Here is a 14,083-nt window from a genome sequence, read left to right as displayed (position 1 = left end):
CTGGATCTTCGGGGGGCTTACAACTTAGTTCGCATCAGGGAAGGGGACGAGTGGAAGACCGCCTTCCAGACCAAATTCGGATTATTTGAGTCCCGAGTTATGAATTTCGGTTTATGCGGAGCCCCCGCAACGTTCCAGCATTTTGTCAATGACATTTTTCAGGACTATCTAGACAGGTTCTTGATAATCTACCTGGACGATTTTTTGGTGTTTTCCAGATCACAATCAGAACATGAGAACCACGTCAAAATGGTGTTACAACGATTGCGGGATCATGGACTTTATGCCAAGCTGGAAAAATGCGCTTTTGATCTACAAGAGGTAGATTTCCTTGGTTACCGCATCTCGCCTCTAGGGCTTTCCATGGATCCAGCCAAAGTTTCAGCAGTATTGGAATGGCGGGCGCCAACTAACAAGAAAGAGGTGCAGCGTTTCTTGGGGTTCGCGAACTACTACCGCAAGTTCATTCCAGATTTTGCCCGCTGGTCCGACCCCATCACTAGCTGCATCCGTGGAAAGCAGCCTTTCCGCTGGACTGATCAAGCAGAGAAAGGGTTCCAGCAACTAAAGAAACTATTCACCTCCCAGCCAATTCTACAGCACCCAAATCCTGGAACCCCTTTTGTGGTGCAAGCGGACGCCTCTGATGTGGCAATTGGGGCTGTACTCTTACAACCGGTGGGAGATCACCTCCACCCCTGTGCCTTTTATTCTCGTCAACTAACCACACCAGAGAGGAATTACACCATTTGGGAAAAAGAACTACTGGCCATAAAGGCAGCCTTTGAAACTTGGAGACATTGGCTAGAAGGGGCCAAATTTCCCATTGAAGTCCACACTGATCATCGTAATCTAGAACATCTAAGAACTGCCCGCAAACTAAATCAGAGGCAGCAACGTTGGGCTTTATTCTTTGAACGTTTCAACTTCCAGATCCATTATGTGACCCCAGCCCAAACCAAGCAAGCAGACGCCCTGTCACGTAAACCGGAATACGCTGCAGGACGCAAGGAGACCTTTGAATCCCAACTGCTACAACCTGAGAACTTTGCCACGCTCACGGTGGGGAACACCAAATCCATTCCCATTGGTTCAACTTCCCCTACTCCAGGACCCATCTGTGCTCAAGAAATCAGGGCTAGTCAGCAAGCAGATGCCTGGGCGCAGGACCAACTTCGCCAAGGTCTGCATTTTCCCTTTTCGCTTAAAGATGGGCTGCTCTGCTATAGAAATCATGTTTATATCCCACCCGGACCGGGCAGGGAAAAAGCGCTTCGTCTGTGTCATGACTGCAAACCAGCAGGACACTTCGGACTATTTAAAACTATGCATTTGATCCTAAGGGATTTTTGGTGGCCCAAGATCCGCAAGGATGTGGAAAAATATGTCAACACCTGCCCAGTATGCCAGCGCTCCAAGATACGAAGGGAGAAGCCCTCAGGGCTTTTACACCCCCTTCCTACCCCATCTCGCCCATGGGAAATAATTTCCGCGGATTTCATCACTGACCTACCACCTTCCTGTGGATTCACCACGATCTTAGTGGTGGTGGACCTATTCACCAAGTTAGCCCATTTCATTCCCTGCGAAGGCCTCCCCACGGCCAAGGAAACTGCGGATCTATTTCTTCAACATGTTTTCAGACTACATGGATTGCCCAAGAGCTTAGTCACAGACCGTGGATCTCAATTCACCTCTCGTTTTTGGAAGGCACTACAAAAACTATTGGGCATAGACTCTCGCTTATCTTCAGCTCATCATCCCCAAACAGATGGGCAAACGGAGCGCACCAATGCCACTTTGGAGCAGTATCTTCGCTGTTATGTAAACTATCAACAGGACAATTGGGCTTCTCTGTTACCACTGTCTGAGTTTGCCTACAACAATGGAGTTCAAGCTTCTACAAAAGAAACGCCGTTCTTTGCAAACTACGGCTTCCATCCACGTTTCTTCCCCCCTGTCATTGAAACTTCAGAGGTTCCCGCAGCAGAGGATTGGCTGCAGGAACTCACAGCGGTGCAACAACTTTTGCTCCAGCAACTGGATCAAGCCAAGGAGGACTATAAACGCCACGCTGACAAACATCGCCAGCCGGGCCCCGAAATCAAGGTAGGAGATCGGGTTTTCCTGTCCACTCGCTTTCTGCCCTCCCACCGCCCTTGCCGGAAGTTAGATGCCCGTTTCATTGGTCCCTATCCAGTGGTGGCGCAATTAAACCCCGTGACTTTCAAACTCCAACTTCCGCGTTCAATGCGCATTCACCCAGTGTTTCACCGTTCCCTGCTCCTTCCGGCGGATGGTGTGCGTCCTGATACAGACCAACCGGCCCCCCCTCCTGTTTTGATGAATGGGGAGGAGGAGTTCGAGGTTGAGGACATTTTGGATTCTCGCTTTCACCGCCGCCGCCTACAATATCTCATTGACTGGGTGGGTTTTGGCCCTGAGGAACGCTCTTGGGAAGACGCCTCCACAGTCCATGCTCCTGATCTAACCCGTCGCTTTCATCAGACCTATCCCACCAAACCACGACCTCGCGCCTCGGGGAGAGGGCCCCAGTTTGGGAGGGGCCTTGAGGAGGGGGATAGTGTGATGACCCATGGGCCTTGTAGTCCTGCTCAGGACATTGTAATTCCTGATGAAGATGAAAACTTGGGTTTTTTACCTTCCCAGTCTGAACTGGATTCCTCTCAGCCAGATCTTTCCCAGGCAGATCTGGGAACCTTGCACCTGCAAGAAAGTTGTCTCCCAGAAGTATGTCAAACAAGCCCAGAGCCTACTTCTCCCGTATTCTTGCGCCGGGAGTTTTGTAAACAACAGAGAAGTTTGGATTCAGCTTCGCGCAGGAGTGCAAGGATTGCAGCTAAGAATGTGGCCAATTAAGACTGCTTCTCGTGAGAATCTTTGGGGAGTCTCACATCTGGTCTCAGAGTTAGCTTTCGGTTCTGATTCCCAGAGAACTGCTTCGGCGGGAAAGCTAGACTCTATTTAGGTGTTTTACCCGCGTAGTAACTTCGCGGAGTCAATTCGTCAGCCTACGGAGCGAGTTGTGTCTGGACAGCGCGCTCCGATTCAAGCCTCGCTCCTGCTCAAGCCTTGCCTAGCTATCCAGCCTTCGCCTTGCTTCCCAGCCTTTGTTTATCTACGGACTTTGCCTTGTTTCCCAGGATCAATCCTTGCCTTGTTCCACGGATTTATCAAGTTATTCCACGGACCTTGTTCTTGTTCTTAGTTACCTTGTTCCACGTTCAAGCCTTGTTTCAAGTATCAAGTTATTTCCTAGCCTCGCTCAAGTTTCATGGACTAAAGGACCTTGTCATCTCCCCTCACTTTGCTTGGCAAAGTGAGTGTTTCGGTTATTGGATTACAACTTTGGACCTTAATATTTCTTATTGGACATTGCTTTTTTGGACTAATTCTGACCTTTCCTGAAAGGTCTAATTCTGAACTATTTTCTACACTTGTTTTTATTAACTTTATATATTCCTTCAATAAAGATATTAGATAGATTCTGGCCTCTGTGTATGGTTATTGGTGCTCTGCAGCCTGGGTCGTGACATTAATAATGATTGAATGATTCAGCCGCAATGTTCCCTTCCAAACATGGCTACTGTCTTGCAAACAGACATGAGGAAGGGGTCATGGAGCAGAACCCAGCTCTGTTTTTGTCACTGGAAGGTACTCTTTGTCCCTTCTGTTCTCCTCCAGTCAGACAATAGCCATGTTTGGAGGAGACCATTGTGGCTAGAAGTTCAATATTCCAAGAGAAAACACTTCTCTAGGCATTTATTAGTTGATCTTCCAGCATTATTCTCTTGTCAACTTCTGGTGCAACCTAAAGATTTGTAGAGAAGTATTATCTCAGGTTAAAAACAGCATCTTTAAAATCTGTGTTCTTCTTTTTGCAGGGGTTTTGCACCTCTGACCCCAGAAAATGTGCAATTTCTCCTCCTGCATTAAAGATCCTGGGCACAAACTGCACCTGCTCATCCAGCATGCCAGCTCACTGCATGTGTCTTGTTTGCTCCAAATAAAATAAAGAAGAGGCATAAGCACACCACAAAAGCCTCTCTGAATGAAGGCATTACCAAATGACACACTTGCTGACATAAAGACATTTGTGCACCAAGTACAAATGTGGTTTTCATACTAGTTGAGAACCTCTTTCCTTACGATTTCACCAAAGCATGAGGACTTCTTTTTCAATGCAATTTGTACTTGTACAGATGCTGAGGGTGACAGGGAATGGAATCCTTTTTGAATCCCACCGCTGCCACCAATATGTAGATGCTGAGGGTGACAGGGAATGGAATCCTTTTTGAATTCCACCGCTGCCACCAAATATGTACAGAGGTGAGGTGTCTGACAGGAATGTGTGACAGAGATGGAATCCTTTTGATCCCACACACACACAGATACCACCAATTAATAAAGATGTTTTATGAGAGATGATGTTAATTAATTATTTGTTTGACTATCTTCTTCGCTGCCACCAATGGAGGAGACGTCAGGCAGATGGCACTGGTTCTTTTAAGCTTTCTCTATTTGTTCCACTTTAGATGTTGATGTTGCTTAACTTAATATAAGAGTATGACAGAGGCTTGGTTAGAATAAAATCAAAACAAGTTTATTGCAGGTACAGAGCTTGATGGTTTCATATAACTTGTTAAAGGCACTTCGCTTAATGGTTACAAACGGATATGAGGTGGTCAAACTTTTAAAATATTTCTTTCTCTGGATTACACTAAACCCTGATCCTCCTGGATCCCCTGGGATTAATTTTCCCTAATCCACAGGCTCTATAAATGACCCTAGACAAGTCACCTAACTTGCCTAGTCTGGTCCAACTTAGATCTGACTCAAATCCTTCTATTTGAGCCAACCTGATTCTCTTCACAAGAATCAGATCCTCCACTGTGACTAGAAAATCACAGACTGCCTGGGTTTTAAAACATTCCCCCTTTTTCTTTCCAAACGGCGGTTGGCTCCGCCCCTGTTGCTATGGTAACCTGCCTTAAGATGGCTACCTTCCCCCATACATCATCAACTCAAATACTCACCATTTTAAACTTAGCCAAACCTGACTGTTCAAACAAAATCAAATACACATGTCATCTATAAACAAAATATAATTATACACTTCTTCACAGTACTCTACCTGTATATAGTGATGCTTGCCCTTCTGGCTCATTTGGTAGCCGTTTAAGTTTGTTGCCATTTGGATATAGTGATAGATTCTCTTGTTGAGGGGGCTTCACAGAATCATGGGCAAGCGAAATTGACTTCCCTGCAGAAATGAAACCAATACACACAGACACTGGTTATATATAATTCTTTTCTAATGTGCTTATAGTGACTAAATGTGGTTCCTACTCATCCAAATGGTGAGGAATGTTATTCAAGATAGGATCTCCCCAGTGACACGTTTTATAAAGTTTTTCTTCATCTGACACTTTTCATGATTGCTTTAGATAAGCTATCATGGAATAGAGTTGAGTGTTGGACTACTATCCTAGAGAACGGGGTCCAAATCACCATTTAACCTTGAAACCCTACTGGGTGACCTTAGGAACACTCTTAGCCTCAGAAAACCTTGTTTTAGAGTAATCATAGGGTCAGCATAAATCTGAAACCACTTACAGGCATGCAACAAAAGCAGAACAGCTGCAGTGCCTCAAGGAAAAAGTGATTCTTTATTCAACTTTCTCAGGATCCGCTTATGGTTGAAGAGGGAAGTGAAAGGTCTTATCTGGAGAACAATTCCTGTTTCCAAATGATGTGATCCCACAAAGGAAACAGAGGCCTCGAATGCTGTAGCCCACAAAAAAACCCCATTCAGATACAGGGAAAAATTATTCCAAATTAACACTTGTAGCCCATTGTTTCTCTAAACAACTCAAAGCAATGTTCTGGCTCATGGCAATCCTGCCAGATGTTTAGCCTGAAAGGATATCAGAGACCAGAACCTTGAATTTTCCCTCCAGGACCTGAATTTCAAACACTTTTCTGCTATGATATACAAAATCACCACTTCTTAAACTATGGGTCTTGACCCCAAATGTGGTCTCGTTAGCTCAATATTGTGGTCACGAAAAATTTGGCAACAGTAAAAGGTTTCTGAACACTACCATTTACACAAATCTGGTAGCAACATTACAATGGATTCTGCAGAAAATCCTGCTGCACTCCTCAGAAAGGAAAATCAGACCATTTAGCAAGCCTTCCAAATGCTGATGTATTATCAGTAAGCTTTTTTAAAAATGAGAGTGGCATAAATCTCTCATTAGAACCATAATGTCAGATAGAAGAAATAATAATAATTTTTAATACTTATTTTATATATCTATATATCTGAGGTCATGTAGCAATTTCTCAGGCAGAAAGGGATCACAAGTAAAAAACCTTTAAGAAGTTCTGTACCAAAGGTAAGGATGATCGCCATCCCCATTTCAGAATCTAATCACCAGAGTATATTTTTATGTTTAAAATCAATTCAAAGATGCTTTCAATACAACAATCAAACCTCACATACAAAAGGCACAGTCATATGTAAATACTTCTTGTTCTGAACGGAAGGATATACAGTAATCACAAACATACGACTGTCTGAACAAGTTCATGAACAGCAGCAAAGAAAACCACGATTCAGGAGCAGAAAGTCCAGTTTAGCAAAGTATCTTTTCAAAGTTAATATAAAAATGTGGTAAGGACCTCACTGTGCCAAGTCACTTACAAAAGAACTGTAAAATGAGAAGAGTGACATTCACATGCTTGTGCACTGAGGTATCCACAAACTCATTGCCCAAGAGAAAGGCATGTTTTGAGGACAATGGTAACTGTGTTGTCGAAGGCTTTCATGGCCGGGATCACAGCAATGGTAACTGCTTGCTGATGTCTACAGCAGGTCACACTGCGTCACTATCCCACTGAATTTTTCACGCTGCCAGAGATTAGTTCAGAGTTGAACAGGATTATCTCATTCCTCATGGGAAAGGGTCCCCCCCCAATCAGATTTCAGCTTTTGGAGGCACAAGTCTTCCACAAAAGTTTTGTGATATTTCTTCTTTTCCTCCCAAGTCTGACTTTTCTAGAATTTGTTTATTCACTGGGTTTTCACTCTGCTTTTCTTTTACAGTAGTGTTTAAGATAGTTTATCGAAGATTTCATTTACTTAGTACTTCTATTTAGGGTGCATACGCACTGTGGATTTAATGCTGTTTGACGCCGCATTAATGGCCATAGCTCAGTGCTATGGAATCCTGGGATTTATAGCACCACCACTTTTTGGCAGAGAAGGCTAAAGACCTTGTATGTAGAACCACAGCACCCATCATTCCATAGCACTGGGCATGTCAGTTACAGTGGTGCCAAACTGTATTCATTCTATAGTGTAGATACACTCTACTCTACTGCATTCTAGGAAACTTTATAATTCTTACAATTTTATTGGGATTTTATGTGTATTGTTGTTTTTTATACTTATCTATATATATAAAAGGGTAATGGAATTTTGGCCTAGGACAAAACAACAAAACTACACATCCCAGAAACACTAAACTTGGCAGCACAACCCCTCATCCATGCCTCTACGTTCATACAACAAAAAGCTCCAGCTACTCTGGAAAACGGCCAGGCTTTGAGACTGCAAGGCTATTCACTGCTATTCCACCTGGCCAACAAAGGATTCCCATAAGCCACAGCAACGCGTGACCGGGCAAAGCTAGTGTTATATATTTATACTTGTGTACTTATGTACTTGTGTATTGTTTATACACAGCACTTATAGTGCTTCTGTAAGCTGCCCCGAGTCTCCTCGGGGAGATGGTGGCGGGGTACAATTAAAGATTGTCATTGCACAACAATCCAGACCAGAAGGTAATTTGTGTGTCTAATTTTTTCCTATTTATTTGTTTGGGGTATTTATATACCCACTCTTTAGCCAAATACATTCCCAGAACTGCTTACATTTTATTCAATAGTTCCCTGATCAAAGTTACAGCCTAAATGGAAAATGAAAGGAAATGTGAATGACAGCAGGGGAGGGGATTACATTTGTCTAATGCTGGCTCCTCTTCCCTCTGAAGCCAGAGCAATAGGCAGCTGGAATATGGAGAAAAGGGCTCTCCACGGCTACTGGAACAGGGCAGGGTTATTCTTTGTTGGCTTTTAATGCTGCAATATGCATTTAATTTTTATATTATTTATTTTTTGTTGTTCGTCATTTTTAGATTTTGGGGGGATTTTGTTAATATCTTCAGAAGATCCACTTGATAAATGGGAGTATAAAGGTACTTTGAATGGATTGGGGGAGACAATCTGAAAAATGTTTAATTGGAGGTAGCAGAAACTTTAACTTTCAGTTTTTCTTGAACTAAAAGACCAAACAGAAAGAAAATGGATTAGTTATGTTTCTGAGCAAACTTTGGAAATCCCAGGACTACATCATATGAGCATCTAAAAATAACTGTGGGTATGGAAGAGCAGAAGGAAAACATTACCCAACAATGAAATGTAGTGGGTGTTTCTGTCACCAGCCTCAACAGCAGTTAAACAAAATTACTTATGTCTGCAAGGCAATGAATGCTACAAGTTCTTCACCATCTATGCTGAACATGTTAAGAATGCTGTATCACAACAGTATCCAGCCTTTAATAATGGGGAATGTATGACCCTCCAGGTGTTGCTGGTCTGCAACTCTCACAGTCCCTCACCACTGCATGTGCTGGCCAGGCCCGATGGGAACTGCAATCTAACCACTTTCAGAGAGGCACACACCTCTCATCCCGGATCTATGCTCATTAGGCAATGTTTGTTCTGATGACTAGAGGAGTAGTCCTAAATGGAAAATGACTGTAGCAGCAAACAACCCAGGGCAAGTGCACCAACGAAAAAAACCAACCAGTGACAAGAGTTTAATATATGGGGAGATAAACATATGATTAAATCTGTCTTGCCAGACTACCTTGTATATTTGAAGAGACCCATGAATAGAATGTGATTAGACAGCTTCCACCAAATAGAAGTAACTGTTCCAGCCAATGATGTGTTTATATACAAGGTATTCAAGTTGCCTGATAAATATTCACAAGGATTTCTTAGGCAATGAATTCTCATGGTTTTACCAGTTCCCTCCTCTGAAATGTAGCCTAGTAAATAATTGCCTATTTCCCATCCAAGTACTAACCAGGGCGGTTCAGTTTTCTAAGATCAGGCAAGATCTGGTGCCTTTAGGGCAGGCCTGGACAAACTTTGGACCTCCAGGTGTTTTGGACTTCAACTCCCACAATTCCTAATAGCCGTCAGGACTGTGTATCCTTACAAGCTCCCTTTCAGAGAGTGCTGTAAAAGATAAAGAGTATTACCACTATGGTGGCGGTCCCAGAAAGAATCAAATGCTATCTGGTCGTCTTTTGCAAATACTGCCCATATTATTGAAAATCTGCTGCAATGACTGGTTGGTAGTTTCACCAATGTGTCTTTTCTTTCCAGAATCTGTCCAGTCCTAATTGCTATTCAATCAAGGCTTTCATGCTGTTGGTAAAATAGCAGATAAGAAATTCCCCAGTAAAAGCATAATCTGGTTTCATGATGAGGGAAAAGCATTGAGCTGGCTGAGCACTTTTCTTTTCCATTAGGCTCTCTAGACTGTGAAAGGTGCCGCCAACAGAGTATGAGACCTGATAGTTAAAGAGAGGAAGGTTAAGAAGACCAAGGAGATTATAAGGGATGGACGAGACAGAGAAGAGACAAGTCCTGCTGAAGTCTTATTCAGGTGGGCTGACCTATAAGCACAGTGGGAAAGTGGGAAAATGTCAAAGGGAGCAAATGACCCATGCAGGACCTATACAGTCAGACATCTAGTGCTTCCCATGATTGGGTCAACTGGGTTTCTATGGAATGCTCTTTCCATAGGAAGAGGCTGTTTCTTGCGTTACAACCGGAATTTCAGCATGAGACTGTGCATAGAAAACACAAGCTGTTCCACCTGGGGAATTGTTTGTCTGTAGTTCTTCATAAGGAACCTCTGATGGCACAGTGGGTTAAACCGCTGAGCTACTGAACTTGCTGACTGAAACGTCAGTGCCTCGAATCTGGGGAGCAGGGTAAACTCCCACTGTTAGCCCCAGCAGTTCGAAAACATGCAAATGTGAGTAGATCAATAGTTACTGCACTGGCGGAAAGGCAACGGCGCTCCATGCAGTCATGCCGGCCACATGACCTCGGAGGTGTCTATAGACAACGTCAGCTCTTCGGCTTAGAAATGGAGAGTCAGACACGACTAGACTTCATGTCAGGGGAGAACCTTTATCTTTACCTTTAGTTCTTCATATCTTGTTTATAAAGCTATTATGCTTCTAACTCTAAGGTACAATTGTGAAACATGGACTGTCTACAAACATTACTCTCAGCTTCCATCAGTGTTGCCTTTGAAAAATCCTGCAAATCTCTTAAGAAGACAGGCAGACAAATGTCAGCATTCTGGAAGAAGCAAAGACCACCTGCACTGAAGCCTTGATTCTCTGCCATCAATTTTGCTGGAATGGCCACACTGTCCAAATGCTCGATCACCATCTCCCAAAGCAAAAGAGATTTAAAGATGGGCTTAAAGCTAACCTAAAAAATGTAGAACAAACACTGAAAACTGTAACCAACAGTGCTGTGAAATTCAAAGGGGCGTGAATGGAGAGCGAAAGGAAGAAATGTGTCAAGAGGAAGGTGCGTCCCTTGTTGTTTTAAATAAATTTTTTATTGTGATCTTTTATCTTGCATGAAATACAGTGTCTTGACCAGTATTAAACAAAATTGGACACAGACAGTGAACATATAGCCCCCCTCCCCCGTGACAAAAAGAGAAAGAAAGGAGAAAAAGGAGAAAAAGAAAAAAAATGCCCCGAAGGAAAAGGAAAAGAAAAAACATATTCATTAAAATTGACTTCCATCTATTATCTAGTGTTCTTTATATTGTTTTCTTGATGCATTCAATACTATTCAATTTCCTCTTAAGTTCTATTCTTCTTTTAACCTGAGACATATCTATCGCCCATTGTTACTCATCTGAAGAGTGTATGCATATATTCTATATTATCACCTTGCAATTTTCGTTTCTTAAGTAATCTTTAATTAGCTCCCAATTTGTCGCTTTTTTTGGTTTACCCTGTGTATTTGAAAGTAAATATGTCAATTTATCCATGTTCATAATTTTGAGAATTTTAATAAACCAGGCATTTATATCGGGTCTGATTTTCGTTCTCCATTCTTTTGCGTATATTAATCTTGCCGCTGTTGTTAGGTAGCAAAATAGGATTTCTTTGTTTCTATCCTCTAAGTCTAGCATTCTTAGTAGCAGTATCTTGGGGTCTAGGTTAATCTTGATTAACAGGATTTTTTGTATATTTTGATGTATTTCTTTCCAGAACTCCTTGGCTCTCTTACAGGTCCACCAACAATGATAGTAGGTGCCTTCCTGATCTCCGCATTTCCAGCATTTATTGGAGGTTTTTTTTGTAAATTTTGGAGAGTTTTTGGGGGGTTAAATGCCATCTGAAGAAAATTTTAATCCAGTTCTCTTTAAGATCTGCCGAGTATGTGTATTTTAGTCTTTTGTTCCAGCATTTCTCCCACTCCTCTAATTTAATTGGGTTCCCAATGTTTCTTGCCTATTTGGTCATACATTCTTTGATGTGGACTTGCTCTGTAGTCCACTCTAATAGCTTTTTATAAATTTTCGATATAATTTTGGATTCTAATTGTATTATTTTGTCCCAGCATGTCTCTTTGTCCTCAAATCCTATCTTCTTATCTTTATTAAAGTAATCTTTAATTTGGGCATATTGGAACCACCCTATATTCTTAAAGTCCTGACTTAACCTTTCCTGTGTTTTGGGCTCGTAAGTTCCCTTTTCTTTGGTTAGTATATCTTTGTATTTCGGCCAGGATATTCCTCCCGTTTCTCTTCTTTGGCATGCCTCTAAGGGGGAGACCCATAAGGGGGTTTTCATAAATATTTTTCTCTTATACTTATCCCATATCTTTATTAGGGATGACCGAATAAAATGATCTCCAAAATTCTTTTCTATTTTTCTTTTTTCATACCATAAATAGGCATGCCATCCAAAACGGAGGTCTGCCCCTTCTAGCGTCAATAATTTGGTTTTTTTTAACATTGTCCAATCTCGAATCCACATTAAACCGCAGGCCTCATGATATAATTGTAGGTCTGGAAGTGCCAGTCCCCCTCTTCTTTTTTCATCAATCATATATGCTCTTTTAATTCTAGGTTTTTTGTTTGACCAAATAAATTTGTTTATATCTTTGTTCCATTTTTTGAATCTTACTGTGTTTCTAATTATCGGGATGCATTGGAATAAGAAAAGCATCTTCGGTAGGATTGTCATTTTAATTGCCGCTATTCTCCCCATGAGTGATAGTTTCTGATCTTTCCAAATTTCTAAATTTTTTTGAATATCTTTCCATCTAGTGTCGTAATTATTTTCTATCAATTGTGAATTTTTGGCTGTTAGTATTATACCTAAGTATTTTATTTTTTTACTGACTTTAATTCCTGAAGTTGTTGTTAATTCCAACTGTCTTTTCTCAGTCATATTCTTTGTTAAGAAAATGGTCTTATCTTTGTTTATTTTAAGTCCTGAAATTTTCCCAAAGTTTTCCAATTTATTTAGCCAATTTCCTACCGTTTTGACTGGTTCTTCTATAATACAGATTAAATCATCGGCATATGCCTTAATCTTATAATGTTCCTTTCTGATTTTTGCTCCCTTTAATTGTGTGTCATCTCTAATCGAATTGATTAATGTTTCTAATGCAAAAATAAACAGTAAGGGAGAGAGGGGGCAGCCCTGCCTAGTTCCTTTTGAAATTTTAAAGTTTTTTGACTCTATTGAGTTTATTCTTATTTTAGCCCCTTGTTTGTCATAAATTTTGTTGATAGCATTGTTGAATTTAAACCCCATATCTAATTCATTAATTAATAGTTTAAAAAAATCCCAATTTAGACTGTCGAAGGCTTTTTCCATGTCAATCGCTAATAGGGCTATTTCTTCCTTATTGCTTTTTTCGTAATATTCAATGATATCTACAATTTCCCTTACGTTATCTTTTAATTGTCTCCCCGGAAGGAATCCTGATTGTTCTTCTTTGATCCAGTCCTTTAAGACTTCTTTCAATCTATCCGCTAAAATGTTTGTAAATATTTTATAATCTTGATTCAAAAGTGAAATAGGTCTATAGTTCTTCACGTTTTGGGGGTCTTGGCCTTCTTTGTGGATCATTGTGATTGTGGCGAATTTCCACGAATCTGGTACTTCGTTATTATCTAGGATCCTATTCATGATTTTTTTTAGATATGGGGTTAGTTCTTCAATGAAGACTTTATAGTATATCCCCGTGAGTCCGTCTGGGCCTGGTGCTTTATTCCCATCTATTTTTCTAATTATTTTTTTGATTTCTTGCTCTGAAATTTCTTTATTTAGTTTTTCCCTTTGTTGATCCGTTATTTTGGCTAGTTTTTGCTTGCCTATAAAGTCAGTAATTTCCTCCTTTTTTATTTGGTCCTTGGTGTATAATTTGCTGTAGAATTTATTGAACTGTTTAGCTATCTCTTGTTCTGTGGTGTAGTGTTTACCTTCTGCTTTTATTTCTAGTATATATTGGGATTGTTTTTTCCTTCTAATCCTCCAAGCCAGCCATCTACCTGGTTTGTTAGCGTGCTGGAATTGTTGTTGTTTAATAAATCTTAATTTTTTTTCCCAGCTCTTCCATTTCTAGATACATCTTTTGTTTCTTTAGGATTTCTAGTTCTTGTTTTATTCTTTTATCTCCTGGGGTTTCTTTTAGCTTTTTTTCCTTAATTTTGATTTCCTCTAAGACTTTATTAAGGGCTTCTCTTCTCTGTTTATTTTTTTGGGTGTTCTGTTGTATAAAGTGTCCCCGCATTACCGCCTTACTGGCATCCCATAATACTTGCTGCGTGACTTCTTCAGAGTCATTTATCCTAAAGTATTCCTTGATAATTTTTTTATTCTTTATAATATCATCCTCCGATTTTAACAAGTTACCGTTTAGTCTC

General features: G+C 41.0%; 1 protein-coding gene and 1 long non-coding RNA gene across 3 annotated transcripts in view; one reads left to right on the top strand and one right to left on the bottom strand.

Moving 5' to 3' along the window:
* irak2 (interleukin 1 receptor associated kinase 2) overlaps positions 1-14,083 on the bottom strand; it is a 50,633-nt gene that overhangs the window by 20,607 nt on the left and 15,943 nt on the right. For both annotated transcript variants that reach the window (XM_008116998.3, XM_008116999.3), the window contains exon 3: positions 5,156-5,284. In XM_008116998.3, the coding sequence (XP_008115205.2) occupies positions 5,156-5,284 (129 nt within the window). The remainder of the gene's footprint in view (positions 1-5,155; positions 5,285-14,083) is intronic.
* LOC134296013 (uncharacterized) overlaps positions 1-14,083 on the top strand; it is a 51,291-nt gene that overhangs the window by 25,497 nt on the left and 11,711 nt on the right. The gene's annotated exons all lie outside the window — the stretch shown is intronic.

Source organism: Anolis carolinensis, chromosome 2, assembly GCF_035594765.1.
Source record: "Anolis carolinensis isolate JA03-04 chromosome 2, rAnoCar3.1.pri, whole genome shotgun sequence".
Taxonomy (NCBI): Eukaryota; Metazoa; Chordata; class Lepidosauria; order Squamata; family Dactyloidae; genus Anolis; species Anolis carolinensis.
This window is presented reverse-complemented; position numbering and strand designations above follow the sequence as displayed.